The sequence below is a fragment of the Zootoca vivipara genome, chromosome 12 (genome assembly GCF_963506605.1).
Source record: "Zootoca vivipara chromosome 12, rZooViv1.1, whole genome shotgun sequence".
Classification (NCBI taxonomy): Eukaryota; Metazoa; Chordata; class Lepidosauria; order Squamata; family Lacertidae; genus Zootoca; species Zootoca vivipara.
Genome location: NC_083287.1, coordinates 6,700,026 through 6,715,393, shown reverse-complemented (window position 1 = coordinate 6,715,393; position 15,368 = coordinate 6,700,026). Strand labels below are relative to the sequence as shown.

At 47.9% G+C, this 15,368-nt stretch overlaps 1 protein-coding gene across 1 annotated transcript in view; it reads left to right on the top strand.

Moving 5' to 3' along the window:
- Positions 1 to 843: 843 nt before the first annotated feature.
- The window catches only part of EEPD1 (endonuclease/exonuclease/phosphatase family domain containing 1), a 63,404-nt gene continuing 48,879 nt past the window's right edge, over positions 844 to 15,368 (top strand). Inside the window, exon 1 of the mRNA XM_035128750.2 lies at positions 844 to 2,559. Coding sequence (XP_034984641.1) covers positions 1,709 to 2,559 — 851 coding nt within the window. The 5' untranslated portion in view covers positions 844 to 1,708. The remainder of the gene's footprint in view (positions 2,560 to 15,368) is intronic.

The following is a 15,368-nucleotide window of genomic DNA, read 5'->3' as shown; positions in this document are numbered from 1 at the left end:
GGGAGAATGGGAATGTTTTTGCATGGCCCCTAAAGATATGGAATGAAGGTGCTAGACAAGCCTCCCTGGGAAGAGCATTCCACAAGCAGGGAGCCACCACAGAAAAGGCCATTTCTTGTGTTGCCACCTTCCAGACTTCTTTGTGGAGGAGGCACATAAAGAAGGGCCTCATGTGATGGTTGCAGGGTCTGGTTCAGTTCATATGGGGAGAGGCTGTCCTGGAGGTATTGTGGCCCTGAGCCTGGAAAGTGCAATTAGGGCAGAATCAGTGTAATATGTTCAAACTGTCATGCCCCGGTGAGCAATCTGGCTGCTTTATTCAGCACCTGTCGAACTTTCCAAACAGTCTTCAGAGGCAGCTCCATGTATAACGTGTTGCAGTGATCCAGGCTAGAGGTTACAGAGCACAGACAACATAAATGGGTAGGCTATCCCTGCCCAGATAGGAGCGCAGTTGGGCCACCAGCCCAAGCTGATCATGGAAGGCTCTCCTTCTCCTTCTATTTCCTACACGAGTAGCTCTCTAACCATGCAGCACAGTGGAGGGGGGGGGGAAGAGGTGAGTCAAAAGAGACAGCCCGTCTTCTACTTTGGAAGCCGCGGGATTTGCGCCTTTGCCGCGCGCATTCCCAGCGCATGCCTTCGGTGTGATGCGCCACAGTCACGCCGTGCGTAAAAATCGGCGGTGTGGCTCGAGGGGAGAATGAGGTGTGCTCCTTCCTGGCTTGTGACGGGGAACAAGTGGAAGGCAAAGGCTGGCTTCTCCCTCCCGCAGCTGGGCGTGAGGCGACTCTCCGCCCCCCGAAGGTATCAGCCCCAGCGGCTCCGGCTCCGCCTTGCCGAGAGGGCGGGCCGAGCGCCCGGTCCTTGGCCGCGGCGCTTTGCTGATCCCCGGCTCATAACAAGCCGGGCGCACCGGCGGAGGGAGCAGAGCGCGGCTGGAGGGTAGCAACGGAAACCACCTCCCATCTCGTAGGAGCCGGCGGAGAGAAATAGGGCTGCCCGGGGGGGAGTGGTTGGCCGAGCGGTACAAGCCATCCGGAGGAGGACGGCGCTTCCCTTCCGAGCTCCACTCCTCTCCTCCTTCTTCCTGGCTTGGCCAAAAAGCAACGCGGTGGGGAAATCCGCGGGCAGAGAGGAAGGAAAGGAAGCCCGCACGGCTTGCCGAGCCTCGGCTGCAGCCCGGCGCGATGCTCCGCTAAGCGCAGCTTGTTTTTGGCAAAGGGCCGCCGGGATTGCGCGTTCCCTCCGCGCTGCAGCCGCTGATCCAGGGCAGAAGCGTTTTCTCCCAAATTTGCAGCCGGCTGGTTGACCATCAGCTTTTGCGGCTGCCCTTCTCGGTTGCAGGCACGCATTCCTGCATCTGTGTGTATTTGGAATATTTTTAACTTTGCCCTGCGCTTGGAGTGCCGTCCAGCAGCAGCCCGCGAATATCCCAGCCGCTTGCCAAGTTTGATTTTGGAGCCCGGTGTTTACAGCCCGCCTCCCTCCCTCCCTCCCTCCCAGGAGGAATATTTTGTTGCCAGTTTCTTGAATGAGACGCTTAAGGTCCTCTGCCTCTGATGTTGCCTGCCTGCTAAGGAGGGAATCCTGGACGGTGCAGAGTGCCACGCTACTGCTGTGCAGGCCAGCTGTCTCCTTAAGAGCCACCAAGCGCCTCCTGAGCGACCGTGGATTATTGCACCGCTGCTAAAGCAAGCCAGCCAGCATGGGGGGCAACCTTGGCTGCCACCGCTCCATCCCCAGAGACCCCTCGGACCTGTGTCACAGCCGCAAATTTAGTGCAGCCTGCAACTTCAGCAACATCCTCGTGAACCAGGAGAGGCTGAATATCAACGCAGCCACCGAGGAGGAGCTCATGACTCTGCCCGGGGTCACCAGGACGGTTGCGCAGAGCATTGTGGAATACCGGGAATATATTGGGGGCTTCAAGAAGGTCGAGGACTTGGCCCTGGTGAGTGGGGTCGGGGCTGCCAGGCTGGAGCAGGTGAAGTTTGAGATCTGCGTGAGCAGCAAAGGGAACTCGGCCCAGCACTCGCCCAGCTCCTTACGGAAGGACCAGAACCTCGACCACCTTTCAGCTGCGAAGATCAATATCAACACGGCCACCCCTGCCCAGCTCATGAGCATCCGTGGCGTCACGGAAAAAATAGCCAATGGCATCGTCGAATACCGCCGAGAGCACGGGCCCTTCAAGAACATTGAGGACATGGTCAAGATGGAGTGCATCAATTCTTCGTTCTTGGACAAAATCCGGCACCAGGTATTTGCCGAGCGCTCCAGGCCTCCTTCTACGAATACCAATGGCGGCCTCAATTTCATGGTCAAGCCTCACCCGAGCCCCACCTCGCTGAGCCTCCAGAGTGAGGACTTGGATTTCCCTCCTGGAGGACCGACGCAGATTATCTCCACGCGGCCCACTGTGGAGATGTTTGGTGGGGTGCGGGATGGGAAGCCCGTGCTGAGGTTGGCCACCTGGAATCTGCAGAGCTGCTCCATCGAAAAAGCCAACAATCCTGGCGTGCGAGAAGTCGTGTGTATGACGCTGCTGGAGAACAGGTAGGGGACTTCTTGTGCAGTACCTGCAGATACGGTAGTTCTCCTTCGTCTGTTTGCTTAATGCTTCCCTTGGCTTTGGGATGATCTCCTGGTTTAAGCCAGGAATAGGGGGAGCCTTTTGGCCATCCTGATGTTGCCGGACTGCAGCTCCCATCATTCCTGACAGTTAGCCATGCTGGCCAGGCCTGATGGGAGCTAGAGTCCAGTAATATCTGGAGAGCCACAGGTTCTCCACCGCTGCTTTCGAACAAAATATGATGGGGCAAACTGAACTCAACTGTTCCCTGTTTATCTGTAAGCCCATAGCTAATCCTGTTAACCTTTGCCCATAGGCCAAAATAATGCCCATTGGACATATTCAGAGATGCTCCGTCCTGATGCCACAGCCTACCATTTAAACCTTTCTGTGTAACTAAAACTCTGTTGAGATATGTGGTATTTAGTTCAGAAACTGACTCATCTGGGCCAGTGTCCCATGAATCGCAACTGAGAACGGTATACATAAGTAGGAATATCTCCATGCTCCCCATTCTGTTATTTACCTCTTAGCGGATGTAGGTGATGCATTTAAGCCTGAATCTGCTCCAATTCCTTAACAATTTCTGAAAAGCAAAAGGTGGGTGGATGAAGGGGCATAATTCTCATTCTCCTGTCGGCAATTTCCTCCTTGCTGTCTTGTCTCCTGATGTCTCTTTTCCCATTACTGAAAGTGAGCTTGGTTGTGCGGCAAAAACACTTGAGGTGTGTAGGGTTTTTCCTCCCCTTCACCTGATTCCCCCCCTTTACTCTCATCGGGATCCCTTGCTGTCTGTTTTCTGTGTGGTTTGGGTAGATCCAGGATTAGACATGCAGATCTGCATCCGGCTTCTTACGAAGTTTGAACCTGAGCTTTTGGAGGTCTTGGGCATATCACATGGACTTGGGAGTCCCAAAATATGAGAGCTACGATGCAGAGGCCACTGAAAAGCATGCACTCATTTAGCTGTCCACAAAGTGTGGATAACATCTTGCGTGCTGGCTCATTCATTTTACCTGTTTGCACGCCAGCATTCTGCAGCCAGGTAGTGTCCATACTGATTTCAAATTGTGTTCGCCGTTGTGTGCACAACCCTCACGGGACCTTTGCATGGAAGCCTTCGTGTTTAAATCAGTCTTAAGGCTAATGAATGAGGGAGATGGGCCTCCGGACACTGAGCATTTCCTGTCGAATTTAAATTGCCCTGGCAGTCTACTAGTCCATGTGTTTCAGTCAAGGCAAACTCCAGGGCAAGGATTTGCTTGTCTGGCCAGACAGTTTTGAATGGTGATTAGGAACAAGAAGTGAGTGCTTTATTGCTGCAACTTCTTGGGCTTAGCAGTTTCTTTAGAAAGAGGCACCGTGAGCAAGAATTTGTGTATATATACGTTGCCATGGCAAGCATTGCTTGAAAATAGTGCTGTGTTCATCGGAGGTTCAGTGACCTCATTATTTTGAAACTGAGGTAATGCTGCGTGTCAAACCCCATTTTCTCTTTCTGTTCTTTCGTGGAAAAATTCCCCTCCTCTCTCTTCAGAAAAGCTTGATTTGATATTGTTGTCTTGGTTCCTAGGTGGAGAAAGTACACATAAAAGACTTAAAGGGGTATTTTTCGTAGGAGTGATTTCAGACCTGTGATTTAATGTATTTTTGCCAAAGAACTCCCCCCCCCCAGCCTGCATTGCAACCTGAACTTGAGTAACGGCTATTGTTCACATGTCCGCAGTGCAGAGATGAAACTGCATTTGGTATATATACCATATTGCAGTACGTTTTGTTTTCCCACAAGCAGAAGCATGCTGGAGCACTGGGAAGCTTTTGTGGGTTGGCTCAGAAGGAAGGAATGAGCAATTCGTGTTTACAGCGGTGAAGCTTGTGCTGCAATCTTCCTCCCTTGCAACATAGGGCTGTGAGTGATCAAAAACGTACACATAGCAGTCCTTGCCTTAAGAACTTTCAGGGAAGCAGAAGAACACACCCCTTTTCAAAAGTTCCTGGTTGGGTTGCAGGTTCAGACAGACCGATGTACAGGATTCTGACACGGCACAGAAGTTTCAATTACATAGATCATCACCCAATAACAAAGGGATTGGCAGCTGCAAGAACTTATTTCATGATCTTCGTGTTACAATCAGATGGCCCTGGGAGGGTGTCCTGGAGTCTATAATATATAGAAACATGAGATGCTCCTCTAAAATGAGTTAGACCATCATTCCATATAGATCAGCATTGTCCAAGTTGACTGCCCACAACTCTCTAGGGTTTCAGATGGAAGTCTTATCCAGTCCGACCTGTTGATTCCCAAGTAAACGTGCCTGGGAACAGAGGTGTTAATCATGTTGCTCAACTGTCATGTTGTACATCCCTTCCCATACTGTCCCTGTGTCAAATGAAAGGAAATTGCCCCGCCCCATGAAAAACATCCAAATCTAGCATGTCAGGGAACAAGACAAGCCAGAACTGTTCTCCCTGACATGCTAGCTTTCTGTGAGTAGGAAAACATGACATGAGGGAGCATCTGAAACATGGATGGAACGGTCTGGGCAGAGCTGCACAATGGGGCGCCTTGATCCATTTAATTTAGGACACATGGGCGTACCCAGCATGCGGCAGGGGGGCCGCTGCCCTCCCCTAGAAGCAGGGCAGCTGGAGAGGACAGGCAGGGACGCTGCCTGCTGTGCTCCGCCTCAGCCTCATTTGCATGTATGCCGTGAAGTTCCATGGAGCATTGTGGGGCAGCACTTTCTGTGCTGTGCTCGCTGTGACTTGAAAGAGTGTGGGCTGAAGTTAGCCCAGGTCCAGGTTTCCTCCAACGGAGGCAGCTGCCTCGTTTTAGTCACCGCTGCCATTAAAGGAGCGGGCGAGGCAGGAGTGCAAGCGCGGGTGGCTCCGTGTGCTGCCTTGCAAACGGCCCCCTTTCCTCGGGGGGGGGGGGCGTGGACATTGACCATGCCTCCTGCGGGGGATCCTGGCCACGTCATTGCCAGCTAGCCAATCGGGTGGCTGAGGCATGGCTGGGGGCGTGGCTGGCGTGCCCCCCCCTAGCTTTGATCCTGGGTACGCCCATGTTAGGACATCAACTTTCGGGGGGGGGGCTGATCTATAAGAAGTTTCACCCTAGCCTCTGATCATTGTTACTGGCAGAGCCAGCTCGCCTATGAGGCAAGGTGAAGCAAAAGCCTCAGGCACCAGGATCCACAGGGGCAGCAGCCCCCAATGTAGGTATTTACTCCCCCCTTGTTCATGAGGTAGGTCTTCCCTCACCCCTTCTTCCCTGGCAAGGAGGGAGGGAGGTGCCATTTTGTGGATTGCCTCAGATGCCAAAATGTCTTGGGCTGGCCCTGGTTACTTGGGGCGAAATTGTTCTTCCCTCCAGTCTTGAGTGTTGAGAATCTCTTTACTTCTCTCTCTTTTTTTCCCTTACTGGACCTGCTCCTTTGGCACCCACAGCATCCTGATGTGCGGAAATTTCTGTAGGTGCAGCTTTTCTGGGCACGGCAGAACGCAAACACAAGGGATCTTTGATCCCCTCGGCCCAAACACACTTGCCTTCCTGCAAACCCCAATGAAAGGAATGGTAATATTGAACCCACGGTTATGCGTGGACGTCTCTCTTTATCATTTTCTTGCAACAGCTGGCGCTTATTGCTAATGCATATTTGATACAGTTATTCTTAGGTTCAGGAAGCAAGCTGCCCCTCAAGGCATTTTGCTGTTTTTACAATATGCATCTACCTTTAGATGAGCTAGCTTGAATTCTGCATCTCCCTGGGCTGGTTTGGTGCCTTGCTCCCGAGCAGGGAAAATAAAACACGCACCACCACTAAAAGGAATCATTCCCTTTTCTGAACAGCTCCAAGAAAGGTTTGGTTGTCTTCCTGTGATGCAGAGCAGCCTTCGCCAAGCCGGTGCCCTCCAAAGGCTTTGGACTGCAACTCCCATCAGCCAGCACAGCCATTGCAATCCCAAACATCTGGAGGCGACCGGCTTGGTGAAGGCTGATAAATTGCTTAATCCTCTTACGCTCAATGTTCTCCGCCACATCAATTGTGTTAATCCTTCTCAAAGGCTTCTTCTATTCTATGAATGAATATGCCAGCTTCTCACAGGAACCGTGGTCTTCTCCTCCCCTATTTTTTAAAATGAATCATTTCCCTCGATGTTTTAAATGGTGGGTTGCTAACTTTCCTTTTTTTGGTAGCAGCAGTATTTAACACTTTTGTGCTATTGACCTGCAGTAAACCTTTGAATCTGTTCCTGAGCTTTCTAATTTTTCCGTTCTGAAGATGAGCGTGGCATTCGTTTTTGACTGTGAACAGGATGTTCTTTCTTCCTTTATTCAAAAAGATTGTGGTGGATGTCTTTTGCATTTGTGGTTTGTTTGTTTGTTTAAAAAAAGGATAACACTTAGAATCATAGAATCATAGAGTTGGAAGAGACCACAAGGGCCATCCAGTCCAACCCCCTGCCAAGCAGGAAACACCATCAAAGCATTCTTGACATATGGCTGTCAAGCCTCTGCATAAAGACCTCCAAAGAAGGAGACTCCACCACACTCCTTGGCAGCAAATTCCACTGTCGGACAGCTCTTACTGTCAGGAAGTTCTTCCTAATGTTTAGGTGGAATCTTCTTTCTTGTAGTTTGAATCCATTGCTCCGTGTCCGCTTCTCTGGAGCAGCAGAAAACAACCTTTCACCCTCCTCTATATGACATCCTTTTATCCACCCTTCCACCCTTCCCTTCTACCCCTATTTCTCTCATATTGGATTTGAAACGGAGACTGGCTTGTCGAAAAGTTATGGTGAGCCATTTGACTAGTGGATCAGAAGCGTTCCCGTAACTCTGTGGTCGATTGTTCTGCAAGTGATATTCCTAAGGGCATATTTCAACACATGTATAAAACTGCTTGGATGATTTTTGGCTTCCTCGAAAGAACAACAAGCACCGGCAGTTTTGTGCAAGGGCCAAAAAGTCATTGGCTAGATACACACGCCTTACATTGAAAGCATGCAACTTCCCCCAGATAACCTTGGGGACTGTAGTTTTTTAAGGGGTGCTGGGAATTGTAGCTCTGTGGTGGGAAGACTACAGTTCCCAGGGTTCTTTGGGGGAGGTCATGTGCTTTATATGCATGGTATGTATGCAGCCAGAGATTCAAGCCTCTTTATAAAACCACACTCCCCAGTCCTGTGTTCCAAGCCATGACAACAAGGCAAATTTCAAACTGGTTTTAAAATGTGTATTGTAGGCTGTGATAGGAAAAAGCTGCACCCTTTGTCTAACCCTTGGGGGTTAGTCTTCACCCCCTCTCCCTTTTCAAAAAGGGCTCCCTCATTTGTGCAAATAAATGTACAGGGGTGCCTCGCAAGGCGAAATTAATTCGTTCCGCGAGTTGTTTTGTATTGCGAAAATTTCGTCTTGCAGTTTTCCAATTTAAACAAATCAAAGCAAAAAAAATGCAAAAAAGTTCATCTTGCGAAGCATGGCCATAGAAAAATTCGTCTTGCGAGTCAACAAAAAGATTGCAAAACGCTTTCATCTTGTGAGTTTTTCGTTGCGCGGGGCATTCGTCTTGCGAGGTACCACTGTATGTGTGGTTGGTAATGAGACTTTCTTTTTTGCTTTTATTTTATTTTATTGCTGGTGTTTTTTGTGTTGGGCATATTTATAATGTGTGCTGTCTACATTTTTGGGGGCTTCAAAATGACATGCCCAGTGGGTAGGATCTCGTCGCGACACCAGATTGCAATAGATTTCCTGGGGGAGATAAATGAACAAGTTGCTCCGTGCAAAGATTCCTGCCACAAAATGCGCAGGGTGAGATCTAGGCAGGGCTGTGGGCAGCCTGAGAAAAAATGGTGAAAAACTAAAGAATAATTAAAACGCTGTTCCCAGAAAAGCTGAATTATGCAAAGCTTTACCCTTTGTGAGTGGTAGTCATCTTACTCAGGAGGCCTGGGACTGCTAGTTTTATTTGAAGCTGAGAGGAAGCTGCGTACATAGTCTGCCCACACACCCCAAACTTCCCTTTGCAAATATGATGCCTAGAAACTTGTCTAGCCTCCAAGTCTTGGGCTAATGATTCTCAGCCAATGGAGAGCTGCTTTCAGATCACCTCTTTTCTCCTAGCTCTGCGAGCGCCCCCCCCCCCCCCCCCCGGTGATGAAGTGATGTCCATGCATTAAGACCGATACCATTCTGATGCTAATCCAACAATATACATGTTTGACAGCACCAACAAAGACTGTGTGTGCTTCTGTTAGTTTATTTTTGTGTGCTCAGCTCTTGGTGGCTTGGCAGAGTGGTGAGGTGTGTCTGTTTTGTTCCTTTATCTTTTCCTTTATCTCCTTGTATATTTTCCTGTACCCATTCTAATAATACTCTGGAGTACATCCAAGACAAACTCTGCTGTAATAAAAGAGCAGGAAAAAGCACAGCCCTAATAACATGAGCACACACAGAAATCGTTAGCTCCAAAAGCATGCAAAAAAAAAGACTCTTGTTTTAGCATTTTTCAAGTCTAAGCTCTGAAAATCTAAAATAATGATAATGTTATCATTTGTACCCCAATAATGTTATTATTTGTACCCCAATAATAATGTTATCAAAGGGACCCAGGTGGCGCTGTGGGCTAAACCACTGAGCTTAGGGCTTGCTGATCAGAAGGTCGGCGGTTCGAATCCCTGTGACGGGGTGAGCTCCCGTTGCTTGGTCCCAGCTCCTGCCAACCTAGCAGTTCAGAAGCACATCAAAATGCAAGTAGATAAATAGGAACCGCTACAGCGGGAAGGTAAACAGCATTTCCATGTGCTGCTCTGGTTTGCCAGAAGCGGCTTTGTCATGCTGGCCACATGACCTGGAAGCTATATGCCGGCTCCCTCGGCCAATAATGCGAGATGAGCACGCAACCCCAGAGTCGGTCACGACTAGACCTAATGGTCAGGGGTCCCTTTACCTTAATAATGTTATTATTTGTACCCTGATTGGGTTGCCCCAGCCACTCTGGGAGGCTGACTGTGTTTAAACAACTTGTAGAGAGGAAATCTGAGGCCTGTATGCACTTAGAAGCTGCGTTGCAGGTGGGAGCCCCAATAATCTGGAAATGCAGACACTTAGAATAACTCTTCAGATTTCCCCGAGTTGAAACACAGAATCATGCTGTACTCAGAATACATTCTGCAAAAGTAAGCTTGGAAGAGGAGAAGAAACTGCATGCAACCTTAGACTTGCTTTCCACAATCTTTAAGAATTCAGCTTGTCAAAGAATCCAAAAACTTTGGACAAGGAATGTCAGAGGGCAAATACCGGCAATTGTTGTTTGTAGTGGGAAAGTAGTCATGGGAGCATAGGAGCCAACTCCTAGGGGCCGGGGAGGCTTTAGCCAACGCAATAAAATATTTGAGGGGGCTGCCCCCCCTAAGTTGATGGGCATTGTCATTCAAATGGTGTGCGTGCACTGTGGACGGGGCTTACCTGGGCCCCCACAATATTTCATTCAAGTTGGCACCCCTGCATGAGAGACCGAAGAAAAAAGTTGTGCTGGGAAATATAAAACTTGGGCAACTAACTCTGCCTTGCAATTTGATAAAAAGTTCTTTGCATTTCCAAATTTTTATCTCACCCTTGGCACTACTGTACTGAGTTGCTGATTTAGCACAGTGTGTCTGAGATTCTTGGGATGCTATATTGAAGTGGTTCATGATGCACCTTCGAAAGCTAGAGTCTGGCTTATTGTGACTAAGCAAGCATGCTGGTCCTCAGAAAAGAGCCTGTAGCTGCTCTGTTCCTTCCTCCCTGGGCTTTTTTCGCTCAGTGCAGGGCAACTCATGTCTCCTAAACTCAGGCTTGTGGTTAAGATCTCTCTGCTTTAACCATGAACTGGAACCAGGACAAACGTAGGTTTGTCCCTCTACCTGTGCAAAAGGAACCAGGGAGGAGCGATACTGCTGTGATCTCCTCTGGAGCCAGCAGGGTTTGCCCTGTCGTGGTGGGCAAAGGTCGCCAATTCTGTGCTAGATGCCAGCACCTAAGCTTGCATAGCAGAGCTTCTGTTCAACGTACTCTTGGGGGAAGGGCTGCGGCTCAGAGGTAGAATACCTGCTTGGCATGCAGAAGGCTCAACCCTTAACATCTTCCAGTAGGATTGGGAAAGACCCCTGTGTCTCAAAACTCTGGAGGGCCACTACTAGTCAAGGTGTAAACGACGCTGATGGATCAATGGTCTGACTTCATTGTAAGGCAACTTCCCATGTTCTTATGGCTTATTCAGGATGCAGTACTAAACACCGTGATCTGGCACTAACTTTGTTGAGCTCAGTTACATCAGCGTAGACATGACCTGAAGGAGCGTCTCCACCCCCGTCGTTCTGCCCAGACACTGAGGTCCAGCGCCGAGGGCCTTCTGGCGGTTCCCTCGCTACGAGAAGCCAAGTTACAGGGAACCAGGCAGAGGGCCTTCTCGGTGGTGGCACCCGCCCTGTGGAATGCCCTCCCACCAGAGGTCAAAGAGAATAACAATTACCAGACCTTTAGAAGGCATCTTAAGGCAGCCCTGTTTAGGGAAGCTTTTAATGTTTGATGGATTTCTGTATTTTAGTATTTTGTTGGAAGCTGCCCAGAGTGGCTGGGGGAACCCGGCCAGATGGGCGGGGTATAAATAATAAATTATTATTATTATTATGAGCAGGATTGTGCTTCACGTGTTGTAGAAACTTCTTGCTCTGTCAACCAGCATTACAGGGTTGCTTTCCCTTTTCCTAAGGCTTGTGGTTTGCTTTGCAAAAAAATCCAGCATTTCTTTCTCCCCCCCTTTCTCTTCTGCATTGCAGTCTTGGCATCTCCTGTTCACTGGGAGACTTTAAGAACAAAGCATCTTGTTGTCAAGCTGGTCTTGCTTTTTGCAAGGCACCGGGGTTGGCTTTAAAAAGTGCTAGGCAACTTCTCCATGTTTAAGAGAATAATCTCTTTAGGAACACGGATGACAGGGGGAATTTAGCTCAAACATTGTGCTACGGGGAAATGCTTTGGAACATCGACATATTCCAGAGAATAGTCGTCTGACTCAGAACTAGCATGTCTTTAACAAAGGCTGCATGCATACGAACACATCTGTAGCACAAAAATGTCAAGGAGATAATGGTTTCTGGTCCCTTGTTTTGTTCTGAGTCCTGGGAAGGAGCTCTGGTCCTGAGAGGAAAGGATGAAAAATCAACAAAATTTGAAGTGAGTTAACCAGTTTCAAAATGCTCCTTGTCATTCTGAACCAACCCTGCTTTCAGGCCTTCAGAAGATCGGGTTGGGCACAGTCCACTGTGGGAATGGTCTGGCTTCTCAATGCCAGGGGTTTGACTGCTGATAACCGACTATGGCTACACTGAAAGGAGCACACATTGCATCCTCTAAGGCAGTGGTGTCTGGGGCTGGCAAAAGGACAGCTTTCTTTCAAGACATATGTCGTCCACGTTGAACCAATTGTCCGCAAAGTGCATTTTTGCAGGTTGTCCAAGGCACAACAATCCAGAGGGAATCTTCCATTGGCAGGAGAACGGCTGATGCAAGGCTTGAATGCATCGTTTGTCGCAGTTGGAGATGAAAACCAGGCTCAAAACATAACCTTTTTTCTGTGAAGGATTTGAAGGAAGAGAGAGATGCTGCTGTGCTAGTGGCTTGGGAGGGAATTCGACAAGAGAGAATGGGTGGAAACACTGACAGGAGCAGGACACTTTGGTGTGGCAGGTCTACAGCTGGAAACAAAAGCAGACACTTTAGAAGTAAGGAATAGTCCCAAAGTGCAGGTTGTATCATTTTAACTTCAATTGCTACACAGATCTGATTTTTCCCTGCTCTTTACTCACTTTCTTTTCTCTGTTCTGCAATGGGTAGTCGTAGCACGCTTGCAGAATACCATGTAAGGACGTGAGGACAGCTTGAGGAAGGTTTTAACAGAATGACCGTTGCTGGAAATGAAACACAGTTGTAGTGAAAAATAGATTTCTCATGCTTCATGTTTCCCTAATGACTGTTCCTGTGAAATAGTGTTTATTTTGTTTTAAAGCAGTCTGCCCTTTTGCAAGTATTCCAATTACTTTAAGAAGATTGTACACACAGAGATTTCTTTAAAAAGACTCTCTCATAGAATCATAGAGTTGGAAGAGACCACAAGGGCCATCCAGTCCAACCCCCTGCCAAGCAGGAAACACCATCAAAGCATTCTTGACATATGCCTGTCAAGCCTCTGCTTAAAGACCTCCAAAGAAGGAGACTCCACCACACTCCTTGGTAGCAAATTCCACTGCTGAACAGCTCTTACTGTCAGGAGGTTCTCCCTAATGTTTAGGTGGAATCTTCTTTCTTGTAGTTTGAATCCATTGCTCTGTGTCCGCTTCTCTGGAGTAGCAGAAAACAATCTTTCTCCCTCCTCTATATGACATCCTTTTATATATTTGAACATGGCTATCATATCACTCCTTAACCTTCTGTTCTCCAGGCTAAACATACCCAGTTCCCAAAGCCGTTCCTCATAAGGCATCATTTCCAGGCCTTTGACCATTTTGATTGCCCTCTTCTGGACACGTTCCAGCTTGTCTGTATCCTTCTTGAACTGTGGTGCCCAGAACTGGACACAGTACTCCAGGTTCTCCTTCCGATCTCTTCCTGTTTGATCTTAATAAAGCATTAATTTGCGGTTCTCCTTCACCTTGTATGAAGCGCTACTCATGTGTTTTTTTCATATGGCAGCACAAACTTTTTTTTAAAAAAAAGAAACTGGGTAATTCTATTTGTAAGGTCACATAGAAGAAGGGTCTTCCTTTTCTCTTGCTCTCTGCTCTTCTCTCCTTCAAGATACAGGACGTATTCTTTGTTGCCTTGCGGATAGAATTATCTGCTCTCTTAAGATCCAATGACTTTCGTGAAGGCAAACATCTCTGAATAGTTCCTTTGTGAAAGGAGGTGCTTGTCGGAAGCACCCTGTTCTCTGTTTACTATTAACAAGACTTAGGCATTCAGTCCTAAGGTTCATTGTACCACAGCCTGACAGCAGAATCAAGTGCAAGGTTTCTTCAGAGGTCAGTCCCAATCCTAGGCACTCCCAGGAATAGGTGCCTAGAATTGCAGTTTACAGTGTTAAATCAGTGCAGAAGTCAATTCCATGGGACCTTATTCACAGATCAATGTGAATAGGATTGCAGCCTTATACAGTTGTTGTTGTTGTTTTAGAGTGCAAGAAGAGTCCTGCTGGATCAGGCCAAAGTTTCATCCAGCCCACCATCTGGCCCTCATAGTGGCTAACAAGATGCCCACAAGCAAAACCAGAGAATAGCAGCACTGATTTTTTATCAATAGTATCTCTTAGAGTGGTGAATGGCATTATTTAGGGGAAAGAAACTCCAATGAAAATCCCCTTGATTACATATTTTACATGGCTGCTTATTTGTATATATTTAAAAATTATATATACTTGTATTGGTGTTTTATGGTGGCGCTGTGGTCTAAACCACAGAGCCTAGGGCTTGCTGATCAGAAGGTCGGAGGTTCGAATCCCCGCGACGGGGTGAGCTCCCGTTGCTCGATCTCAGCTCCTGCCCACCTAGCAGTTTGAAAGCACATCAAAGTGCAAGTAGATAAATAGGTACTGCTCCGGCGGGAAGGTAAAGGGCGTTTCCGTGTGCTGCTCTGGTTTTGCCAGAAGCGGCTTGGTCATGCTGGCCACATGACCCGGAAAAACTGTCTGCGGACAAACACCGGCTCCCTCGGCCTATAGAGCGAGATGAGCGCCGCAACCCCAGAGTCGTCCGTGACTGGACCTAATGGTCAGGGGTACCTTTACCTTTACCTATATTTGTAATGCCTAATAAAGGTTTGGTGAAGTAAGTAGCAGTACTCTTAGCATTTACGGCAATTCTCAGCTTCCAGGATACAGAGGCACATGCCTTAGCCTGATAGCCTTAGTCCCCATGAATTTGTCTCCTTTAAAAGTTGGCAGCCTTTGCTAGATAGAGTGAGTTCCATCCTTTAGCTTCGTGCTATGTGAGTTAGTCCTTTCTTTTTGCCTGTCCCGAATCTTGCATTGTCCGTGTGTTGAGATTCCTGCATTGCAAGGGGTTGGACTAGATGGCCTTTGGGGTCCCTTCCAGCTCTACAATTCTATGATTCATTTGATGGTCTTGATTCTGATGTTGTGAGACATATCCACCCTCTCCACACTATGCATGTCCAGCATTCTCCCTTTTTTTCTGCGCTAAAAAACCTGAAATGCAGCAACCTTCCCTCATACATGAGTTATTCCAACTGCTTGGTCCTGTTGATTGCCCTTTTCTGAACCCTTTCCAGCTTTTCGGTATCTGTTTTGTGGTGAGGCTACCAGAACTGTACAGTATTCCAAGTGCAGTCTGAGTCTACCCATTTGCATTATGGCATTATGATATCGGCAGCTTTATTTTCATTAAAGCTTAGATCACGTTTGGTTTTACTGAGTGCAGTTGATAAAGTAAATGTATCCACACACACAAAAAAAGTGTTTCTCCATTGCAGAATAATTCCAAGGTATCTCGTCTGTTGATTCTTTAAAAGAGAGTTAAATGGGTTGCTTGTGAACAGCCGCCGGCTAAAAATGATGATTTTGCTACAAAATGGTGTTGGTGTTCCAGGTGTTTCTGTGAGCTGTACTTTATATGTAAATGGAATTGGAAGCTTATAATGATTCACTCATTGAAGAAGAAGAAAACGAGTCTATTAAATCTGCAGCTGAGCAGATCGCTCTGAAATATTGTCATAGTAAGGCTTCTTTCCCCC